The sequence below is a fragment of the Dermacentor variabilis genome, chromosome 9 (genome assembly GCF_050947875.1).
Source record: "Dermacentor variabilis isolate Ectoservices chromosome 9, ASM5094787v1, whole genome shotgun sequence".
Lineage (NCBI taxonomy): Eukaryota > Metazoa > Arthropoda > Arachnida > Ixodida > Ixodidae > Dermacentor > Dermacentor variabilis.
In genome coordinates this window covers 110,843,230-110,866,427 of record NC_134576.1, presented here as the reverse complement: position 1 = coordinate 110,866,427, position 23,198 = coordinate 110,843,230, and the positions used below count along the sequence as shown (strand labels likewise).

General features: G+C 45.2%; 1 protein-coding gene across 1 annotated transcript in view; it reads right to left on the bottom strand.

Annotated features, from left to right (window-relative positions):
• Positions 1 to 7,093: 7,093 nt before the first annotated feature.
• LOC142558130 (uncharacterized) overlaps positions 7,094 to 23,198 on the bottom strand; it is a 28,888-nt gene continuing 12,783 nt past the window's right edge. Inside the window, exons 3-6 of the mRNA XM_075670288.1 lie at positions 21,716 to 21,737; positions 16,832 to 16,982; positions 12,078 to 12,357; positions 7,094 to 7,448 (exon numbers count right to left, since the gene is read on the bottom strand). Of these exons, the coding sequence (XP_075526403.1) occupies positions 7,224 to 7,448; positions 12,078 to 12,357; positions 16,832 to 16,982; positions 21,716 to 21,737 (678 nt within the window). The 3' untranslated portion in view covers positions 7,094 to 7,223. The remainder of the gene's footprint in view (positions 7,449 to 12,077; positions 12,358 to 16,831; positions 16,983 to 21,715; positions 21,738 to 23,198) is intronic.

Below are 23,198 nucleotides of genomic sequence, written 5' to 3'. Positions count from 1 at the left end.
AAGCATACTTAAGTGGTAGAACGCAGTCTGCTGATGTGAAGGGCGCCCTTTCTGAATCGCTTGCTGTTACTTCCGGTGTTCCTCAAGGTAGTGTTTTAGGACCTTTGCTGTTTTTAATATATATAATTGATTTACTAAATGTAATTCCACGATCAGTTTCAATAAGATTAGCAGATGACTGCGTTATATATGAAGAAATAGCATCAATAGAAGACCATCAATTGCTCCAAGAATCTTTGCTCAAAATATGTCACTGGTGTGAAGAATAGAATATGGATTTAAACATTGATAAGAGTGCGCTTCTCCGGGTTACACGAAAAAGAAATGTTAGCTGTTACCAATATTCCCTCCACAACGGCCACATTAGCGAGGTCTCACAATATAGATATCTAGGAATAACTCTTAACAACTGATTAACTTGGGGCACTTATATCTCTTACATCTGTTCAACTGCATTCTCGAAGCTCTGTTTCTTCACACTAAAATTAAGACATACCCCAAGCATGTTATCCTCTTGGCTTATAAAACTTTCATCAGGTCCAAACTTGATTACTCGTCAGTAAGTTGGGACCCGTACACTAAGACATCTATCAATTAGAGCTCGTTCGGAGAAAGGCAGTACGTTTCATTTTTCATAACTACAGAAGGTCAAACTCCCCAACACAGTTTATGAAGGACAGTAATATCTCGTTGCTTTGTACACGTAGAAAACTGAACCGATTTCTTTGCTTCATGAAATTTTAGCAGGAAAGCTTAGCATTGCTCCTCCCTGATTCCTCAGGCGCTCCACTACTCGAAGGACCCGCCATTACAGGGAACACTTATTACAGCCTATTTTTGCTAAAACAAACTCATTTAAGCACAGTTTCTTCCCTCAAACAATAGCTGATTGGAACGCGCTTCCTGAATCGTTTTTTCGCTCTCCTGACGAGGAAAAAACCCTTCAAACTTTGTTTCTTCAGTAGAAAGGAAACAATTTTCTTATGAGGAATTTCAATGTTCATTGCTTTTGTTTCTGCTCTGTTATCTTTTAATTTTTATTTTGTTCTATGTCATACGCAATGCATTTTTTTTTGCATGTACGTGCTGTTATGACTTGTGTTTTCAGGCCCCTCCTGCTTCGGCCAATGTGGCCTGCAGTACTGTGAAATAAATGAATTAATTAAATAAATAAACATCAGCAAATTCTGTTTGGTGGTAGTGCTGAGCTTTCCGTCAAGTTCTACCTCAATTTAGGTTACGTTACGACTTCTTACACAATGCTAATATTTCACGTATACGTTCGGCATGGCGACTAAGCATCTTCCTCTAATGGAAATTTCAACGAACAGAGAATTCTGAGCACAGAGTTGAGCACAGAGAATTCTGAGCACATGCAGCGTGCAAGCTTCAAGTTGCATTAGCAACATGCCGACGACATCGCACGCTTCAACGCGTGTTGACACCTGTGGAGTCGTGCACACTTTCATCTAGAGCGCCCGAGCGCTGGGTTGCAGAGCAAAGGGAGATTATTAACACAGAAGCCGCTAACATTATGGTACCAGGCTGAACACTCTGCTGTCTAGCCTTTCTTGTCTGTTTCGCTGGTCATAAGCAATCTCTCAATCCAGTCAGCAGTCCAAAGACGTCGATATCTTCGCATCACAGTGCATCGACGCTTCATTTTAAACATTAGTGTGGACGACTCTATAAAACCTAACTTGGGCAAAATTGGTGACTGATTTGGACAGAGTCTTTTCCAACTAAAGGGCTCTTCTACAATGACTATAATCTTAACGATTTCCTGCTTAACAAGAAATTTGGCTGCGACAATCGTTGGTACGTTATAGCACACCCTACGTCATAAGCGCGCAATGGATCTTGCACTCAGGGCACGCAAGGAATAAAAAACGTGCCCCTGCGCATGTTGCAACATCCCTGTCGGCGAACGACATAGGCCGAGAATTGCAGTAGAGCAAGAAATGTTCTTACCGCTGTCAAAATCAAACGGTCATGGCTCCGCAGCATTTTGAGGCAAATGGAAACTGTAGAAACGGAACAACTATTGTCATTTATTGAATAGGTATTAGCTTTTCTTTGATCTGTACTCCATGCGTGCTTGTTAAAAAAAATAAGAATTTACACCCCTTATGTACGACAGAAAATATTCTACTTTAATTTATCGAATCGAGTACCTGAAGAAGTTTCGTTGACTACCAGACTAACTAAATTGCAGATGTACAAATACTGGTATGCTCGAAATGCCGCTTTGTTCGAATAGAATTTGCGTACGCTTTACACTGCTTCCTCTGCTGCATAATGGCTGCCGTGCTTTCAGGCGTCGACACTGAGCACATGTATATTGAGACTCGACGCCACCGTTTCGTTCCTGCAAAGTCTAGATTTCTTCATGCGGTATAATAACATCACGATGCCTTTTCGTTAACTCGCATAGACGGCAGCGCCGAATTTCATTCTTCCCTTCTAGATAGCGGGGTAGAAAAACTTCATGCTGAAAAGATTTGTGTTTATTATAGAGAACGAGAAGTCCGATGCTCTTGGCCACGCCTTCGAGCGCGCAACTGCTGTTGGATATTTGAGAGTACGAAAAGCTGGAAAAAGTTGCTTTGGGTTCATTATATTGCGATAGCACTTATATGGACATTCCAAAGAAATTTTTTCCGTCGTCGGCGTCGGCGTGATGCTCCGCATATAATTAGGCATATGTATGCTACATGCCACGTCATGCTATATGACACGCCGTATATGCGGGTTGTACTGCCGCACCATTCTATCACTAAAGTTGCTCGTACCGGGTATTACAATCTTGACAAAATTATTGCTCAGAAATTCGACAGTGGCAGCCCACAAAAAAGTGTAATGAAACAAAACACCGACAGCGTATGCCTCTTATCATAAACCTTCTCAGACTTAAATATTAAAAGTGCGAAACTATGATAGGGCTCAAACCTGAAAATGATGTAATTTTATTAGTGCGGCTGTGCACCACCTCCGGGATCGGCCCGGGAAGAAGGTTTGAAACGCATCTGATACGGAAAAGTGGGAATAAAGTCGCTAAGAAAGAAGTTGGCTTTAATTAAACATAAATGGAATAGTCCGATGCCAAGATCCAGAGAAGCCCTAGCACAGTTCCTCTTAGTCAGCAGCGCACATTTACTTCAATTCATACTGCCACTAGAGCTGCATGTCTTGCACTTCGTGAAATATTCTAACATGTTGCTACAGCATTCACTCTATCCCCTTATGGATAAAACTGAGTTTACTGTTGCGATGGCACCACATCAAACCATACGAGACGGCATTACAGACAGGCTGAACGCAAGCCCCCATTCTGTGCTCAACATCAAAACTAGGCCGAATACGTTCGAGCACGTCGTTGCGTGCAGTGATCGGCTTATTCCAAAACAGATATTTCTTGTGCGATACAGGTGAGCGATGACTGATGCATTTCTATTTATTGTGAATAAGCCAGGCCTCGATGACCTCTTATGTTGTCTGTTCATAGCGCCTATAGCTAAACGACAAGCCTGAGGGAACACACGATGCAGCCACATTTCTCTTAGTTGTGCGTTATTTATGCCTAAGTGTGTTGAACGCATACGGACGGTAAACAGAAAATCAGTTTCAGTTCATTTGGGTAACACGTGCAGCTTCATGTGACCACTTACGACTAACTTTACATTCTGTCGATTTTTCATCAAAGCTTGAGTTCAGAGTAAGCTCTTGCGTTCGTCGTGTTTATGGTCGGCATTGTTTTGTCTGTGGCGTCACTAAACTAGAAATGAAGGCATTCGAGCGGACCCGGAGAGATAGTGAAGGAATCGACTTACCTTAGGGTGCCGTTCAAAAGTTGGGAATATTTTGCGCACTCAAATATATTTACGGTGTGTGCAGTCTTTGGCCATTACTTGCGTGAAATCAAAGAGGCGTTTATAAGTATGTAAAAGAAGCTTCAACACTTGACCTTCAGCGCTTCGTGCTCTTTATTGGCCTAATCAAAAACGCGTGGCGTTATTATCGCGAGAAAAACATGTTTTTTTCTGAGTAGGAAATGTCACTCACTTTTTAGGTCGGTGCAGAGTATAGCAGTCCATGAGCTAATGAACTGAAGGACACAAAGTACAATAGCGCTGATTTAACAGGTGACATTTTATTAGAAACCGCCGTGGTTGCCCAATGGCTATGGTGTTGAGCTGCTGAGCACGAGGTCGCTGGATCGAATCCCGGCCACGGCGGCCTCATTTCGATGGGGGCGAAATGCGTAAACAGCCGTGTAATAGATTTCGGTGCACGTTATGTGTGCGACTACGTTATGTGTGTGTCTTTACCCGCGTATTGTCTTCGCGCGTTCCTTTACCACGTGCCACATATACAAACTCGTCCAGCTTTTACATCCACTGAGGATCGTGAGAAAGTGTGCAAGGCACCCTGCCTGCTAACTACACTCGGGCATATTAGAATCGACGCGGCGACAAAAAGATGGGACACCAAGAATATACGCAACGTATGACTCTGTAGCTGTCTGGGCCCGACAGGATAGGTCTTTCGCAGCGACGAATTTCCAACCAGCGAGCTTGCCAAAGAGGTTGCATATTTTTTGCTTACGTGAGTCCCAGCTGGCCAGCTGTTCTTCATATGTGTCATACCATGTGCGCGCTGGTGCCTGGAGGTAGAAGGAACGATTGGCGAGCATCGCTGTCGGATCCCGTTGGTTGTGTGCAGCGACGCGTTCGTATCTGCCCAGCCATTCTTCCGCGTCAACGTTGTCGGTGTCTTTGCCAGAAACGGCACAAGGGTGGCGCGGATGGGTCAAGACGACTGGCGGTTGCGGTGTCGCGGATGCTGACGGCCCGTGTGCGCCGTGTTCTGACGCCGTGCTTCACCCGGCGGCCTGGTTGTCAGTCTGCATGGTAGGTCGGCCGCGGACAAGCCCTCTGCGGAGTTCCGTCTTGTGTATGTGCGCGTGTTTTTACTATTTCGTTCAATATTTAATACTTGTTATTTGTATTCAAGTCGTATTCGGAAAGTTTAATATTTAGCCAGCTATGGAAAAAAAAAACGTCCGCACAACGGACCACGGGGAACAGTTTCGTTATTTTATTTGTATTACGTCTGCATATTTTGGAACGCAACGACTGCGCGTGATGCCCGATTGACTGAATGCTCGCTAACAAAAAAAAATGTTTACACTGTGTTATTAGACACTTTTCGCAGAGCGGAGGGAAATACTATAGTCTCCATATTGCTTGTATACAGTAAACCGGGATACAGGAAGGTAATAGTCGTTAATAGTACTAGACTAGTGTGAGCATTTTCTGATGTCGCATGCAGCAAAAGAAAGCATAAGCTGTATTGCAATGAAAGACTTAACACTCAAGTTGTCTCGTGACGTTGGAGCCCCCACAAGGACATTTGCTTTCGGTGCTTTTCATCCTACGATGGCATTTCTTTTCTGTTTCTTTTCTGATACATCACCCTGCAGCGACATATATATCTTCAATGCACTTTACAAACAATGCCAAGATCTGCAGCTGCGTTTCTGGTACAACTACGCACGTAAAACATCGTTATGGATGACTACGTGGTTCGTGGGTCTGGTACCAGAAATGCGCCAATGCGAAATTTTAATAAAATGAGGAGCCTACGTCACCACACGATATTTACGGCCGCTTTTTTTCATATAGCAGTTAAATAAAGCAAGTAATAAGGTAAACTGAAAAACGATGTCACATTAAGGAAACACCCAAGGGCTGTACCACCACAGTATGCTCATTAGTACGTATCTTGCAGACAGCTGTTCTACCAGGTGCCTAATACGTTTTTTTTTTATCAGCTTGGGCTGTACCACTGTCTGACCTCTCCAGGTGGATTGCTGGTAAATGCGAATATTATCTCCTTGATAAATCGCAGGAAGTAATTATTAAAAAATATATAATTACCTTTTTTATCTGTTGACCTTGGCGTGCATGTCGCAACTCCAAATTCAAGCTCCGCTGCACTAAAGTCGTGTGTGCTTAGAAGGTAACCAAAGACCAGCATCACTTTCGAGACACAGTATGGTTTTAATTAGGGACATCCGTGCTTAATTAAAATGCGCTATGGCATTCATTGGTGCAGCACTTTCCCTGGCACTTTCCCAAAAGCATCTGTGAAGGAGCTAGAGAGGACCTGGACTGCTAAGCCAATATATTTATTATAAAGTAATGTTGGTAGTACAGACAACATTCTCATGGAATTTGTTGCAAGGGTTAATGGGTAGACAAGCGGTGGAGGAAAGAACGAATTAGTTCGGGGCAAAGACAGGCTCAACTTTACATCACAGATTCACAAGCGAATGCACCTTATTCTGGAAATTTAGAATTTTTCCGATATCGCTTTTTGAAAAACTAAAGCAAGTGATAGCAGGCTTTGTGAACGAAGAGAAAACAAGTTTAAGGATGCTTTTATTTCAATTAGGCTGGTCGTTCCAGAACACCTTCTTGATCGCCGTCAGTGACCAAAAAGGTGCGCAAGACAGTATGGTGACCAAAAGGGTAAAGCCTTCATTCTTGTGCTGAAGCGGTTCGATTTGATTTATTAGGTTAGGTGCGTCTTTGTGACCATTCGAAACTTGTTATATGTATTTTAAGTTCAAGCGTAGAATGTGTTGAAAGCTAACTAATTCGTAGAAAAACTTGCAGAACTTAAATTGCACCGAATCGTTTTAAGTCTATTATATGCGCTCATAGCTGCAGCAGCTCCGTGTAGCCGACATGATAAGTTCTCCTCTAAATGAACAACTCGGACATTGCTGGTACACATTCAACAGCCTTGGTACTCGATGAAGAAACATGATAACGAGTTTGTTATCGTAGTGGATGGGAAAAAAATATTGTTTTTATGCTAATTTGTATTTCCCAATCTTGACACTATTTACTTAGCTTATGAATATTGTAGTGCAATTTACTTCTATACTGCACGTTAACCTGTCTATCTCTCTTTTATGCTCAGATGGTGGTGCCACTTTAGGCGCCTTCTCAGTGTGGTTCAACAAATAAAAGAGCTCAAACGAAAGCGAACAGCACGCCAATGTAAGCACTTGAAAATGCTTTATTTCATTCCTACGCTAGGCACAATAATATGCGACAGATCACTGCCACATGATTATACAGATTTTTGTTTCAACAGCAGTTGTAGTAGCACCATATTTCTCGCGTTAGAGTGCCTTATCTTAATATACATACTCAGCCTACTTTACCACTTTTCACGCCATCATCACAAGTTATTCGCTCGCTATATCTGCCTCGCGCAAAGTACGTCAGCTTCCCGTCTTTTGCTACAAGACCTTTGGACTTATCTTCGAGTTTAGTGATGTTCTCAACAATCCAACGGAAATTGCCTTCCTGCCGGTTTGACAGGTCGTACGCAAAATATCCACCGAAGTCGATCTTCAGGCTGAATGCGCAGATCTAGAACAAAGTAAGCAAGGATTTCTTTCTGTTATTGCAGTTCACAAGCTGGCGATCTTTCCATTGAATTCACAACCCTAAATGCCATAAAGTAAACCCAAAGTTGCTGCTTACCATCTAGCGAGAAAAGGAGAGATTAATTATTGAAGGAAAGCTGGGAGGTCGGCCTACAGTAGCTTGTTCTAAACTGGTACGCAGTGTTGGGTTATAGGCGACGAAAGAAAGAAAAGGGACATGGGCAAACGAAATTATTTAATTCAATGTTACATTCAGTTAACTTTCTCTCAAAAAAGCCAAACTACTTCTATTTCATTTATCGCGGCACGTAAAAAACAATATTTTGCCTCAAGAAAGACAACCTAATAGTTTTACACCAATTCTGCGTGAATTGTACAAGCCTTGAAGATGTAACTATAACAAGCATATGATTTAACATTGCAGAATAATTGGATTTCTGCTACATCAAAAAAATCAATTATGGGGTTTTACGTGCCAAAACCATTTTCTGATTATGAGGCACGCCGTAGTGGAGGACTCCGGAAATTTCGACTACCTGGGGTTCTTTAACGTGCCCTTACACCTAAGTACACGGGAGTTTTCGCTTTTTGCCCCCACCGAAATGCGGCCGCCGTGGTTCTGCTACATAACTACGGTTACCTTTATTCCGTGTCAGTCGAAACCACCCTACGCCCTCTATTTTCTGATGTCTCCAATAGATAAAATTACCTACAGCAGTTTGCAGGATTACCGTCACACTTGCACCCGTTACACAACATAGGTAACCGATTACCAGAATTTTTATTCATTGAGAGGTGTAATTGGTTACAGTGACAAATTACTGCCACACAAAATTAAATCAGCTATTACTAAAAACAAATCGAATACTTTTAGCATGTTTTCCTCCTAAATATATTAATGATTTAACATAGCATAAATACAGTGCATATAACAAACCAACCTGACTCTTTCAGTGGATCCTCTAAGCCCTTCTCTCGTTGTTTATCTCGACTAATCTTGTTTTTTTTTTCAAAGTATTGGTTGGTTATCTTCCGTATTGTTCTAAAGAAAACTCGCTTATGTGCGCGCTGAAAGGAAAGCGGTGTGTCGCACCAAGGAAATACCCTCTTGCCTTCTAGACAGTCGTACGGTATTTAATGACTAGTGCCGCACATCTGGGTTCACTACGAAGCGACACGCGTAATTGTCGATAAGCTTCGAGGAGGCGCTCCTGGCGGGAACAATGGAAAGCTGAAAATATCGCCCGGGAAAAAATGATGGTTTTCTGACGCCAACATCCGAAATCACCATGGCTCTCTATAATCGTGGAAGCGCCGGCTCACATGGTCGGCCAACATCTGGACGGGGCGTTAAGATGGGGGAAACAAATAACAAGCGCCTAGGTACGCCTGACTCAACATGCGTGTTCGCGAGGCAGCTGGGCGGCGTGACCCCAGGCGTTCTACAGTGCAGCTGCCTATAAATTCAAGTGCTTGAAGCTGGGTGGCATGCTAAATGTTTTGTTCATTAAAGTAGCCGGTTTTACACGTAACTGGTTACGGAACTAAGTACTTGATTTACATCGAGCGTGACCGAATAATTAAAGTTATTCGATCGAATTCCAAACTACCAGAAATACAAGTGATTGCAAGTAATTATTTATCTGTAATTTCTTATGTACCAGTCTCATTACCCCCTCTTGTAACCTGCTTCTTTTTTCTAGCTACCTCCGGCACCAGCACCAACCCGGTACGGTATCTCCACTATCTTAATTAAACAAGAGGCTAGAGGACAAAATGGAAAAATTCAATTAGTCAATTCGAAGCGCAGGGACATGCAAACAGTTCAACGGAAATCAGCGCAGTTAAAAAAGCTTTATGAAAGCATCTACCGGGCGAAGCTTTGTTTTTTTCTGAAGTACCCTAATGGGTTTGCTTTGTTGCTTCGTTCTAGTTTCCAGTGGTTTAAATCCGTGTGAAGGCCGCCATACGGCGACGTGCTCGCTGTCGGCCGGCAATGCCATCTTCGTAAGTATTAACGCGACAGCGTTAAGGGCCCCCTGTCGCAGGAAATCCGGCGTTCGGCGTCGGACGTCGCTTCGGCGAAATTATTTTTTGCAATCACCCATACCCAGGCCCTCCATGTGGCGCAGAGAAGTCACTGAACTCATTGAATTTATCAAGCTAAAATAGGTAGAGCAATCGTCTTACGCGCAATTTTCAGACACGATAGCATCGGATTGAAATTTGAGTATACGAGAAAACATAATTCTATTACGCGCAAATTCAAACAAACCCTTTTTCCAGCGTATCTACCATCCATAGACCGGTCGCGGCGTCCGCCATTTGCGACCGCCGGCGCGTAAATATCTCGGAGTCCACGACGCGGCGCGCCTGTTTCCTTGAAACACTTCCAGATGCCTCTCCCCTCCGCTGCATCGCGGCCCACGCAAGATGCTGCACTTCTATCAGAAAGCCCGCCTTCGTGCATAGCGTTTGTCGCGAGCGTTTCCCGGTAAACGTTACGGTCATATATGTGGCAGCTACCGAGAAGCGTGAGGTGTAGTCAGAGATCTTTGAATGCTGTCGCGTTCCCCTCTTAAAGGCAAAGCTTGAGCGTCCTCCAAATTTTCCCATTTATTCTTCGAAACGCCGTTATGAATATATGAAGTAAAATATGCCTTGTGTATATATACCGTCCTTGAACAGAAAGCTTCTTTGCTAAGTATTTTATCAGTAATTCCTAATGATTACTTCTGACATCGTGTTTCATCGGGTCTGCATTCGAAGTTAACTAGGAGTTAAGTAGGAGGTAACGACTGCGGCTGTAAAAGAACTGATAATGTCGCCAGCAGCGCAGTCTGTCAGTAACGCTGACCTCCATGGGATCCCCGGAGAAGCTGTATGAATATGACTGCGGCGCCATTGATCAAACATTATTAAGAAAACAGACCCCTGCTATTTGAAACTTTCTTCAGCTTCGCTGTATTTAATTTATTAGTTTCTAAGATTGGCACTCAGCAGCAGCAGATTTCTTCCCTTCATGAAACTGCCTCCGCATTATGGATTCAAACAGAGCTCAGTTGCCAAAGTATGTTTTCTCTCTCCCTCTGTGTGTGTGTGTGTGTGTGTGTGTGTGTGTGTGTGTGTGTGTGTGTGTGTGTGTGTGTGTGTGTGTGTGTGTGTGTGTGTGTGTGTGTGTGTGTGTGTGTGTGTGTGTGTGTGTGTGTGTGTGTGTGTGTGTGTGTGTGTGTGTGTGTGTGTGTGTGTGTGTGTGTGTGTGTGTGTGTGTGTGTGTGTGTGTGTGTGTGTGTGTGTGTGTGTGTGTGTGTGTGTGTGTGTGTGTGTGTGTGTGTGTGTGTGTGTGTGTGTGTGTGTGTGTGTGTGTGTGTGTGTGTGTGTGTGTGTGTGTGTGTGTGTGTGTGTGTGTGTGTGTGTGTGTGTGTGTGTGTGTGTGTGTGTGTGTGTGTGTGTGTGTGTGTGTGTGTGTGTGTGTGTGTGTGTGTGTGTGTGTGTGTGTGTGTGTGTGTGTGTGTGTGTGTGTGTGTGTGTGTGTGTGTGTGTGTGTGTGTGTGTGTGTGTGTGTGTGTGTGTGTGTGTGTGTGTGTGTGTGTGTGTGTGTGTGTGTGTGTGTGTGTGTGTGTGTGTGTGTGTGTGTGTGTGTGTGTGTGTGTGTGTGTGTGTGTGTGTGTGTGTGTGTGTGTGTGTGTGTGTGTGTGTGTGTGTGTGTGTGTGTGTGTGTGTGTGTGTGTGTGTGTGTGTGTGTGTGTGTGTGTGTGTGTGTGTGTGTGTGTGTGTGTGTGTGTGTGTGTGTGTGTGTGTGTGTGTGTGTGTGTGTGTGTGTGTGTGTGTGTGTGTGTGTGTGTGTGTGTGTGTGTGTGTGTGTGTGTGTGTGTGTGTGTGTGTGTGTGTGTGTGTGTGTGTGTGTGTGTGTGTGTGTGTGTGTGTGTGTGTGTGTGTGTGTGTGTGTGTGTGTGTGTGTGTGTGTGTGTGTGTGTGTGTGTGTGTGTGTGTGTGTGTGTGTGTGTGTGTGTGTGTGTGTGTGTGTGTGTGTGTGTGTGTGTGTGTGTGTGTGTGTGTGTGTGTGTGTGTGTGTGTGTGTGTGTGTGTGTGTGTGTGTGTGTGTGTGTGTGTGTGTGTGTGTGTGTGTGTGTGTGTGTGTGTGTGTGTGTGTGTGTGTGTGTGTGTGTGTGTGTGTGTGTGAGAGAGAGAGAGAGAGAGAGAGAGAGAGAGAGAGAGAGAGAGATCACAAACAGTGCTCAGTAATAATTTACCTGGCCTTGAAACCATGTAGCACTTCAAACAGTAAGTTCACTCCCATAGGCAAGTCACAAACCACATAAATAAAATGACAGGTTCAAAACATTACAAAGGTGACACCGCCTTCTGAACCGTAGTGATCAGAGATTGCGTTCGTTGCTAGCTGGGGCTACGACGAACCTTATCTAACTTGTTCATCAGTGGCTAGAGTATCTCGAACGTGAAAGACTACTTGTCCCTGCATGGATTCACTTCTCGAACAGTTCCTCTTGGTAATTGTGTTTAAGTCTTCGGAAGTTGCTGTTCAGCGGGAAGGGCATCAAAATTAGCGCCATCGACTAATGACATGAATATAAAGATATGAATGACTTACCTGAAAGAAGGCTCGCTGGGTTTGAGAGGATGAGTGACCCCACGTCATCTCTTCTGAATGTTTGCTAAGACCACTGACATTTAGTTTAACTGCCTTGACATATACTCCCTTGTACAGTGCTGGAACCAAAGTTAATTCTTCAAGATAAAATGGTGTCTTTATGCCGTTCCGAATATTCCACTTGAAACGCCCGGCACAATCCATTTCTTGTTCTCTCAACGTATCGACTCCATCGCATTTGGCGTACTCAGACCAGTCTATTTCGCCACTCACGGGAGGTCTGCCGAAACAATAGACAGAATAATACTAGTTTATCCAGTGCGCAAAGAAAGCACCTACTTGTCACAAAGCAGAAATAGTGAACATGAATTAATCTTTCTAATCAACATTATGTTTTCCAGCTATGAACAACGTGCGGGTTATCAATCAGAAAACAAACATAATCAGCGGTGCGAGGAGCGCAGCTGTACTTAATAAAAAAAATTGGCAGTGGCTTAGTTCGGCTCTGCCAGGATATACGTAGCGAAAGCTAAGGCATGTTATCCTTGGTTAATCTTGATTGCAAGTCCAGGTTAGTCTGGTTGTCTAGCTATGTTATGGAGTTCAGCCAGTCGTTCGGCGCGCTGTTCGCTTGTTTCCTGGGTGATTCGTTTCCTCTTGATCTCATTCCGATGTCGATTCCAGGCCTCATCCTGCTTATCAGAACTGTCCCCGTTCATACTGCCGCCTCAACTGCGGTTTAGCTCTCCTTTTCAATCCTCCGACATGTTATCAGGCATGCGACGCAGCTGGCGAAGCGAGCGGAGGCGAGCACAACGACGAGGAGCGCGGTGGGACAAGGAACGCGGTGTGACGAGGAACGCGGTGTGACGTCATGTGCCTCCTCGGAGCACGGCCACGGCGAAATCGCAAGTTCGCGTTAAGTAAAGCTTTCGCTTTGAAAGATAATTACAAAAAGTACTCCTTTCGTTCTTTTTGCAGCCTACATCATGTCGCGCCTTTAGAATATGTAATCCCAGATTTTCTAACGTCCTACCAATAACAGGATGAGAAATGATGGCCGACGAAGATCTATTTGCTATCTTTAGCTCGTTAACGTACACAAGCTGAGGGCCACAAGAATAGTGTTGATTCAGTGATTTAGTTAGTTGTTTATTTCCACTAACTGACCTTAATTACTCGTTAGGGGTGTTCCAAGATTTTCGGGGAAACATGCACTCTAGTGGCTCGCTAAATCGCTGTTTCCACGCGCAAGCAAGCGGTTTCTCACTCTCCTTCACTTCCCATCTGACGGGGCCGAACACGTCGCCGTGCGATTCTCTGGGAAGCACACGGATACTACATCAGTACACAAAGTCAAGGCAGAAAATTGCCGTTCTTCTTTTAAAATGCCATCAGCTTCTGATTAGCAACCATGGACGCACTTTTCCTGCACGCGCGTGGCCCAAAACACGTTACGCAAGGCAGAATTAGTTGATTGCGCACCACAGCTAACCAAGACGACGATTAAAAATTGGTGCCTGTGACTGAATGGCAGAAGCGTGCCAGTAGGCGGATTGAAGCTGTCTGTGTCGTAGTTTGGACGAAGTGACAGCTTTTATCGTGGTGACGTCCATGTGACACCCTGCTGTTGTCTATACACGTGAAGAATGGGCGGATACAAGCAGGGAGAAGAGCACGCAATTGTGTAAATGCCAACAATTATTTTACAGCGAAGCTGCTAAGGGCTAGTTCACCCAGGGTGGTGTCCGTGTGTAGATAAGAAACCACCCATACGTGGGCTGATCCCCAAAATAGTGCAATACCAGGCAGACCAGCAGCGGAGGTGAAGCAGGCGTCAGGCGCTCACCATACGTAGGCCGATCCCGAAGCTAGTGCAATACCTGGCCGACCCACGGCTGAGGTGAAACAGGCGTTACTGACTCCCCTAACGTAGGCCGATTCCGAAGATAGTGCAATACATGGCCGACCCACGGCTGAGGTCAAGCAGACGTTATAGACTCCCCATACGTAGGCCGATCCCGAAGATAGTGCAATACCTGGCCGACCCACGGTTGAGGTGAAGCAGGCGTTACTGATTCCGCCATACGTAGGCCGAACCCCAAGATAGTGCAACACCTGGCTGACCCGCGGGTGAGGTGCAGTAGGCGTCACAGACTCCCCAAACGAAGGCCGCTCGCGAATATAGTGCAGTACCTGGCCAACCTGCGGCTGAGGTGAAGCAGGCGTTACTGACTCCCCATCATCATCATCATCAGCAGCAGCAGCAGCAGCAGCAGCAGCAGCCTGGTTACACCCACTGCAGGGCAACGGCCTCTCCCATACTTCTCCAACCATCCCGGTCATGTACTAATTGTGGCCATGTCGTCCCTACAAACTTCTTCTCATTCGCCCACCTAACTTTCTGCCGCCCCCTGCTACGCTTCCCTTCCCTTGGAATCCAGTCCATAACCTATAATGACCATCGGTTATCTTCTCTCCTCATTACATGTCCTGCCCATGCCCATTTCTTTTTCTTGATTTCAACTAAGATGTCATTAACTCGCGTTGGTTCCCTCACCCAATCTGCTCTTTTCTTATCCCTTAACGTTACACCTATCATTCTTCTTTTCATAGCTCGTTGCGTCGTCCTCAATTTGAGTAGAACCCTTTTCGTAAGCCTCCAGGTTTCTGCACCGTAGGTGAGTACTGGTAAGACACAGCTATTATACACTTTTCTCTTGAGGGATAATGGCGACCTGCTGTTCATGATCTGAGAATGCCTGCCAAACGCACGCCAGCCCATTCTTATTCTTCTGATTATTTCCGTCTCATGATCCGGATCCGCCGTCACTACCTGCCCTAAGTAGATGTATTCCCTTACGACTTCCAGTGCCTCGCTGCCTATTGTAAATTGCTGTTCTCTTCCGAGACTGTTAAACATTACTTTAGTTTTCTGCAGATTAATTTTTAGTCCCACTCTTCCCCATATGATTCCCCATGTGTAGGCCGATCACGAAGATGTGCAATACCTGGCCGACTTGCGGCTGAGGTGAAGCAGGCGTTACAGACTCCCAATGCGTAGGCCGATCCTGAAGATAGTGCAATACCTGGCCGAAAACACTTCAATGCCTTGGAAATCATCACTGCCTACAATTTCAACATAAACTAATTTAGATTTAGGTGCACGTTAAAGGAGTCCAGGCGTCAAAAATTAATCAGGAGTGCCCCACTACGGCGTGTCTCATGATCATGTTGTTTTGGCACGTAAAATCCAAGAGAGAGAGAGAGAAAGAGAATAAAATATCTTTTATTTATATAGCCGGCAGATTGGTGGGGGGAGGGTGGCATCCCCGCTTATATGGCGGCCAGAAGCCCTTGAGCTCTAGCAGCATCCTCGGCCTGCTGGACGGCCAAAAGTTGGTCTTCGGGGGCCGAGCTGAGCAACACGATCTCCCACTGCTTCCCATCCTTAATTTTTTCGCCCTGTGGGGCGCCCAAGGGCAGGCCCAGATAATGTGATCCAGGTCCGCCTTTTCTTGACAAAATTTACATTTGGCCGAATGTTGGTCTTGGTAATAATGATTATAGGTCACCGGATTTAGATACGTATGTGTTTGAAGGAGGCGCCATGCCACCTCCTGCTGATTGTTAAGTGATGGGTGTGCGGGAGGAAAACGCACCCTCCCCAATCTGTAATGGTTAGTTATCTCCCTGTAGCCAAATCTAATAATGTTTTTTTTTCTTTTTCGTGACAGACCCCGGCAAGCTGAGCGGCTATTTTATTTTGCCTGGGCGCCCATTCCTCCGTGGCAGAAGACGCCACGGAGCCTCCGTGGCTCCGTGGCAGAAGACGCGCTCAGGTACTTATTGATGTATGTGGAATGTTAAAAGTAGTTACCTGAAAGAAAAGCGGTGGTTAGGAAGTTTAGAAAGCTTGAATAGCGTGGCTGCCCCGCACACAACTACGGCGATAGCCGTAGTTGTGTGCGCACATGCGCTCTCGTGCGCATGCACTCTCGTGCACAGTTACGCCTCTAGCGGAAGAGGCTGGCTCTATAGGAAACTGAGACGGTTGTTTCGTGACCACAAAAAAAAAACCTGGAGGAACTCTGTACATATTTCCCATTCCTTTCTTGCGTTGTAGCCAACGTTACGGCATCGCTGTGAGACACTGTATACCACCTTCGAAATTAGCCCACGTCGTAAACGGAACGCATTATAACGATTCTTTGATGGCGTAAAAGAACACAAAAAAACGGCTAGTCGTGATGCCATCGCCATTACGTCATCGTCATCGCTGTCGTATTGCTGATGTCGTCAGACACAGCGCTCACGTCACGCACATAATCGCTTGAAGTACACTACCGTATGGGTCCATCTGGTAATGCCTTGACAAATCTTAAACGACGCTGGATTGCCAAATGTACTTGCGATATGCTGCACATACCATAGATTCCCTCAATGAGTGGAATTTGTTTGTTTGTTTTTTTATTTAATTAGGAGTTTCCCCGTGGTGCTTACCATTTCTTTGTTTGATGATCGTCACGGGATTATTGTACACTACGCACGTGTTTATTGAAAATGGGTTCAATAATGCCAAAGACGGTTAGGTGGCTATTCGAGATAAAGTAGGTCACGCTAGCAGATTAATCTAATGTTGCAAACATGCGAAAATGCGCGAATAGTCATAACAGCAACCATATTAGCTGTTTCTATACGCGAAACACATCTGGTACCCCACCAAGTCGACGACGGGCATGAAATGGGCTTACCTTCGAATGCGACGTCGATCTCTCCAATATGCATAATCTTTGGTCATACCCCATGTCGAGACCTGACCTCCAAACGTCTCGTTCATTTTCTTTACGTAGGCTTCGACTTCTTCCTTCAGGTCCAGCCATCGCGCACCTGCGCCAGAGTGAACTATGCGCAAAAGCACAAATGAGCGTAGGCTGTAACGCTGAGCGTCTTACCGCTGCTCTTACTCCCAGCTTAGTCAAATCTGCTGCTAGTCTTATTTCGTTGTTTAGTATTGTTGTTTGGTTACTAGCATGTGCAGTGCAGAGCGAATGAAACGCGATGCTCAGACAGCACGGCGGCCGGCGCTTTTTGCGCCACCGGCGGTCGCAAGGTGATCGACGAGGAGGCCGAATGTAGTTACGATGCATCAAAAAGATTCTGACTTTCATGTGACACAGAAATGCATCATTTCAGTGTCACCAACGCCCATTGGTGGCTCAAGTAAGTACCGGCCGCCATGTTGTCTGAGTGTCGCGTTTCAGTCGCTGAGCACTGTATATACTAGAACTTTCATCTGCAGCATATCATTAATGCTTGTATCTGACTGCGACCTTAACGCAAGATAAAATACAGGCACATAGAGAGGGGGGAAACGAACTGCCTGTGAATTAGCTTTCCGTTTATGGCATTTGTTTACTGATTTATCATTATACATTTGCATCGAACGTCACTCCAACGAGCAGCTACGCAGAACAAACGTTGACATCATCACCTCCTCTCCCCCCTAAATCGTCTAGCGCGTTGTAGCGCTTGTTTTTGTTTACAAAACGCATAACCACAGCAGCGGCTAGTCATTGCATCAAATCTCACAATGCTCCCCAATGTTTAGAGCGGTCAACGCGTTGGCCTTTGAAACGCATTGGCTACCCACCTCATTGCTCAAGCGCAGCTAGCTGCTGAATGCTAAATAAAAATATCGTTATAGCAACAACTGCCGCCGTAGGATTGTGATGCCGAGCCAGATGACACACTTAGAATCGCAGTTACCCTGCAGACCATCGTGCCCCGGGTAGCATATACGAGAGAAGACGGGGAACTGAGGAGCTCCATGGGCTTCATATTCAGTTGGTTTTATGTGGTCATAAGTAGCCTATATGTACTTTGACGCACTCCCAGAGGCTTCAGTGTTTCATATCGTCTTATAGTCACGGTGTCCACGTATGTATGAAAACAAGTCCTTTCTTTTACCGCAGTAATAAATAAAGAAAAGAGAATTATTAACAGAAGCGCGGATCAGTTGAAAGCCACTGAAATAAGGAACTTCAGTGCACGGACTCATGTGACACACTATATTTTAAGAGATGCACCACCAGGTTTGACCGGAATGTCGACGCCTTGCTTTTCGCCAGATATGTTAACGTCTACTTCTTCTTACCTGAGCTAACCAGGCAATATGATCTATTTTCAGCAAAGAAAGGTGTATTGACGTCTGAGCGCCATTTCCGGCAGTGCAATATTCTTCGGTGAATAATGATTACACAAAAACAATTGCACCAGCTTTAAATGATCATGTGTTTACGCTACTAACTAGATTTATTTTCAACGTTGCTTGCACTGTACTGCCACAAAAATATATTAGTACGAGCGATTTACTAATTGTCGCTCATACTTTATGACCGAAGAGCGGAGAATCAATACGTCTAATGATTAGTTAGTGATAAATGAATCACTTAATGATGAATTATGTTGAGTTGCTGTAGTCGTTTAGTGTTCAATTGTAGCGCTTGAAATTGTCAAACAATTGACATGCTGGAAGACTAAATATCTTTATAGAGAAGTACTGTATTTATTCTTTATCGTTCTATGTTTTTCTTTTAAACGCGACAAAGGTTGTTTAATGCACTACTGCATTTTTTTTAAACAGAAATCACCCTTTAGTGCTCCTCCCTTGTTATTGCTTGCATCTTTCTGCTGAAACTGAAGTGGTTTAAAACGCATAGTATGAGAGGCCCCTGTACACTGGCTTTACTTCGGGCCCTCTTTCTGTATATAACTTTGCCTATCGTAATTTCATAATATAAACAATAAACCTCAAGACACCGCAGATATTTTCTGCAGTGTGTCAAATGTAAGTTTTACATTTCCTGACGATACTGAACTCCTAAACTTATGCGCTTGAACAAACTGTTACTTGATTGAACGAAATTTTTCTTTCATTCACCCAAGTTGTTTCTTTTTTGCCCTATCGTAGGCGTGTTTTTCTAGCTGCTTTTACCATTTCAGCCTTGAGACTGAAGATAAAGCAGAGAGACGCCGATTCCTGGCGTCCACAAACTACGCTTTTAGTCGAGCCCGCTCAATCAGGCAGAAGCCCGATTCCGCCGATTCCACGGTTCGCGCCCCTTCAACGCGCTGGACATGTCCTCGTCTTTTGTGAAAGGATCATTGTGGCACGTAGTGCAGCGCTACAGAGCCGCCCTTTCTAGCGAGGAAGCCGTGAGCTGGACGAATGACGAAGCGTGGATGGTGGTGATGGGAAACGTACGCGGCGAGTAGGACTGGCCTTTTCGGGAGGGAATGTAACAGCAGTAGTGTCTAAAGAGTCAGAGTCCAACTAGGCAGGCTTCAGGTGGTCGACGGAGACCGCATTTTCCCGGCCGTTGACGAGCAACTGAAACTGTTTAAGGTGCACGCTCGAGTACTTTGAACGAACCATTATACGTACGCCGTAATGGAGGACGCGCATCATCGTGGAGCACGAAGGTGTGGGTGCGGTTCTCAAGGCCAAGGTTGACGCATACATGCCGGAAAGAGAGTCGTTGTTGGGGGTAACGACAGTACGCATAGCGCTGCGTAGACGGTATAGGCGCAGTCGGAAACGTCAGCAGGTACGCTGGACGGGTAGTCGAAAATTCGCCAAGGACTCGTAGAGTGGTGCCAAACGTAAACGTGGCGGTGTTGGTGGAAGAGTCACTGCGAAGAGCGGTGCGGATGCCAAGCATAACGAAGGGAAGGCGCTCGATTCATGGTGAAGGAAAAGTCGAAACCATGAGTGAATCCGTCAGTTGGTGGTGAAAACGTTCGATTATCCCGTTGGATATCGGGTGGCTTATAAGATGTAGTCTTGATGCGATTGACGCTGAGTAGCCGAGACAGATTGGCGAAAAATGTTGAGTCGCATTGACGACCACGGTGAGCCGGGTTACTTGCCATGTGAGCTCCTCGTTGGCTTTGAGGAGACGCGCATAGCTGTCGCCAGTGGCTGAGCCGTGGGACGAAAAGTCAGCAAGGCGATGAACTGTGGCCACGGAAGGAAACTGACATCCATAATCTTGTCGGCCAACTGGGCCAGAGATTCTAACGCCGAGAATGAAGACGCGGTCAAGATCATGTGCGTCTGCGGAGGAAGGCGCTACAGGTAAAGTTCACGGAGAAGTGCGCTGTCAGTTGAAGGATCCAGGTCTCCAGCCAAGTCTTGCATGTGACGCCATATGTCTGTAGATTTGCGGTCACCAAGCTCCTCCAATGTAAGAAGTTGCTTTAATCGATGCTGCTCCGTTTCAGTGGTGCGCTGGATAAGCGTCGCCTTCAGGGGGTGTCATAGGGGCTGTTGACGGGCGGGGAGCGTAGGACATCGTGAACAATCGCAGCAGTAGTAAGGGGAACTGCTCCAACGACGTGGTCGAATATGGCCAATTGCGAACTGAGGCGGTGGCGACGAAACAAGAATTCGAGGGTAAGGAACCAAAGTTTTGAGTCTGACGACCAGAACTCCGGAAGCTTGAGAGCGGAGACCTCGGCATCGCAAGGATAGTGATGTTACGGCAGTACCTGATAGGGAGAATCCGAGGCCACTGCTGACTGAATAGAAGGCGGACTGCAAAGGCAGTAGGGTTCCAGATTTTTGCGGCCCAGTGAAGCTTCGGCTGGAGCTTGAATTTCTCCGGCTTTTATTCTTGACTTTCAGCTACCTTCAAGAAAGTGGCAACTTGCCTCCTATGAACCTCAATCCACGTTAGGCATTTCCCAAGAAGTCGGTTTGTGACCAGATTACTTAGAACACTTCTTTTTATGTTTCCACCCTTTGGAGCTTATCTTGTCCCACAACGATAATAGTCATCTACCTTGCTTACGTGTCCTGTCTGGAAAACGCTGCGCTTGCTACTTTGCTGCCGAAAATGCTATGTCACGCTGATAACACGTATGACGTTCGGGACCTGGAATTCCCCGGCTCGCAGCGTTGAAGAAAGCAAATGTGGGCAAGACAGATGATTTCGATTGTGGTTCTGGGACAATATAAGCCCCAAAAGGTGCAACTTTTTTAATCGTGTACCTCTTTCTGTAATTTGTCAAAATAATTTCTTTTACGTGAACCATCATACCTGCTTGGCGTGAAATTGTTAAAAAAGCTAATTCAAAGATAGGTCTTGTAAGAGCGGATTTAGAGCCCCACTTAAAATCTACACCGGTATATGGTAGTCTGTTCTCGTTGCTGTAAAGGCACCAGTTCGTGATGCCTTTTAAGGAAAGGAGCGGTTCTGCGCTTCAAAGAAAGTTAGGCGAGATATTTAAGTTCAGTTTTCTGCAGCTTTTGTGTGACCAAGTGGAAAATCAGAGCGGACGTGTACCACATTGAGAGAATGCAAAGCGTGGACCCATGCCTGCCAGCTGCGCAAACTGTAGCTACGCCTGTTTGTGCTCGATTCTGATGTTGCACTAGATAAGTTATCCTTATAAACTTGCAGGTTATTCTCATATTAGCCAACAACACTTTTGTGGTCACCAACAAAACATTGTTGGGCTTTCGCCAACATTAGTGCACATAATAACGATGCGCTACTACTTCATGAAAATTCAGCGTTTCACCGGGCTGAGAACGGAAAATTTCGCGGCATGGTATAACGTTGACTACATACCTCCCATAGCGATCCAAAGCACCTGGAATGCAAAGTAAGCGTACTCAGAAAAATTGCTCAAAGAACAAATATTATTTCACAAACGGCAAGTCTATTGCAATATATATATATATATATATATATATATATATATATATATATATATATATATATATATATATGTACGATGTAAGAGACGAGACAGACACAACCCTCGTTTCTTGGTTTGGTTGGTGCCTAAGGATATGGCTGAAACCACTACGCGGGATCGGCCATGAATCGGGCCGCAGTAGGTGAGAAGGGAAGAATACTTAAATAGGATTTTGTAATTTAGAAACGATAACAAATTAATACTAATAGTTACCTATTTTCAGGCTGTGTTATTTTAAAATTTGAAGTTAATATTTTTGTTTGCATATTGAGGAAAATAAAACAATGAAATTAACATGGCAGCCTCCTTGTTTCACTTGCAAAGTTAAATGTGGCATGAAATACGTTCGCACTGCTGGAACCTAGTGCCGACGCCCCAAGTGACAGTATCGCAGGGAGCGTAATGCACAATTAAATTTGGTGAAGGGGACCTTCCAGCAGTCTTTTTCTGCGCACGTCGAACCTACGACACTCTATAAAGAACTGTTCCGTAGTTTCAGCTTTGTTGCAATAAAAACAATCAGGGGAAGGTGACCAATTAGACCTGTGGGGACTAAAAATTAATCGCTGGTATTCGGCAACGCATTCTCGTGAATTAAACTTCAAATTTTCTTTTTGAACACCACTTGCTGTGCCGAGGGGATCTAAGGTGCTGGAAATTGGTTATTTATTACACATTCATCATGTTCTTCTTGAACAGAAAATTCTCTCTATCTTGCAGCCGTGATGTATGCCGAAGATGTATGCCGAAGATATCAGCATCCTCAGTACAGGGCCTCTAGGAGATGCCGCCGCCAGTGCGAATGCTGACTCATTTAGAGCGAGTCTCATGTGTCCTGGTAGCCATAACAAATGGATGAGTCATAAATGTTGGGGGATAGATGAATGAAATTCCCGGAGAATTGTAGATGAATGTGACACTGTTAGAGCAGAACAAACGGATAAAGAGTCGGTTACGATTAAAGCTGAAGAAATAGATGAGCGAAGTCATGCCGCAAACCGATTCCAGTCTTTGCAAATTCCTGTGATAAATGAGGCGTGCAGTAAGCGCTAATTCAAGTGGGGCGAAAGCAACGCTAATCCCTTAATTTAAAACAACACGGTGCGAAAGCTATCGTCGGTGATTGTCAAATCAAGCGAACAGCCTGAACGAAGGAAACGAATGAACGAACGAGCGAGCAAGCGAGCCAACAACCGAAATGTGTGCATGCGGGCGTTTGTGCCTGTGCGTGCGCGCAATGGCTTGCTTGCTGCGCTTCCTTGCCGAACTGTGCTTGCCGAGTGCAATCCTTCACACGCCACAAAGCTCACGCCCTGCATTGGCTGCCGGCGCTCCTCGCAATTCGGTTGCCCG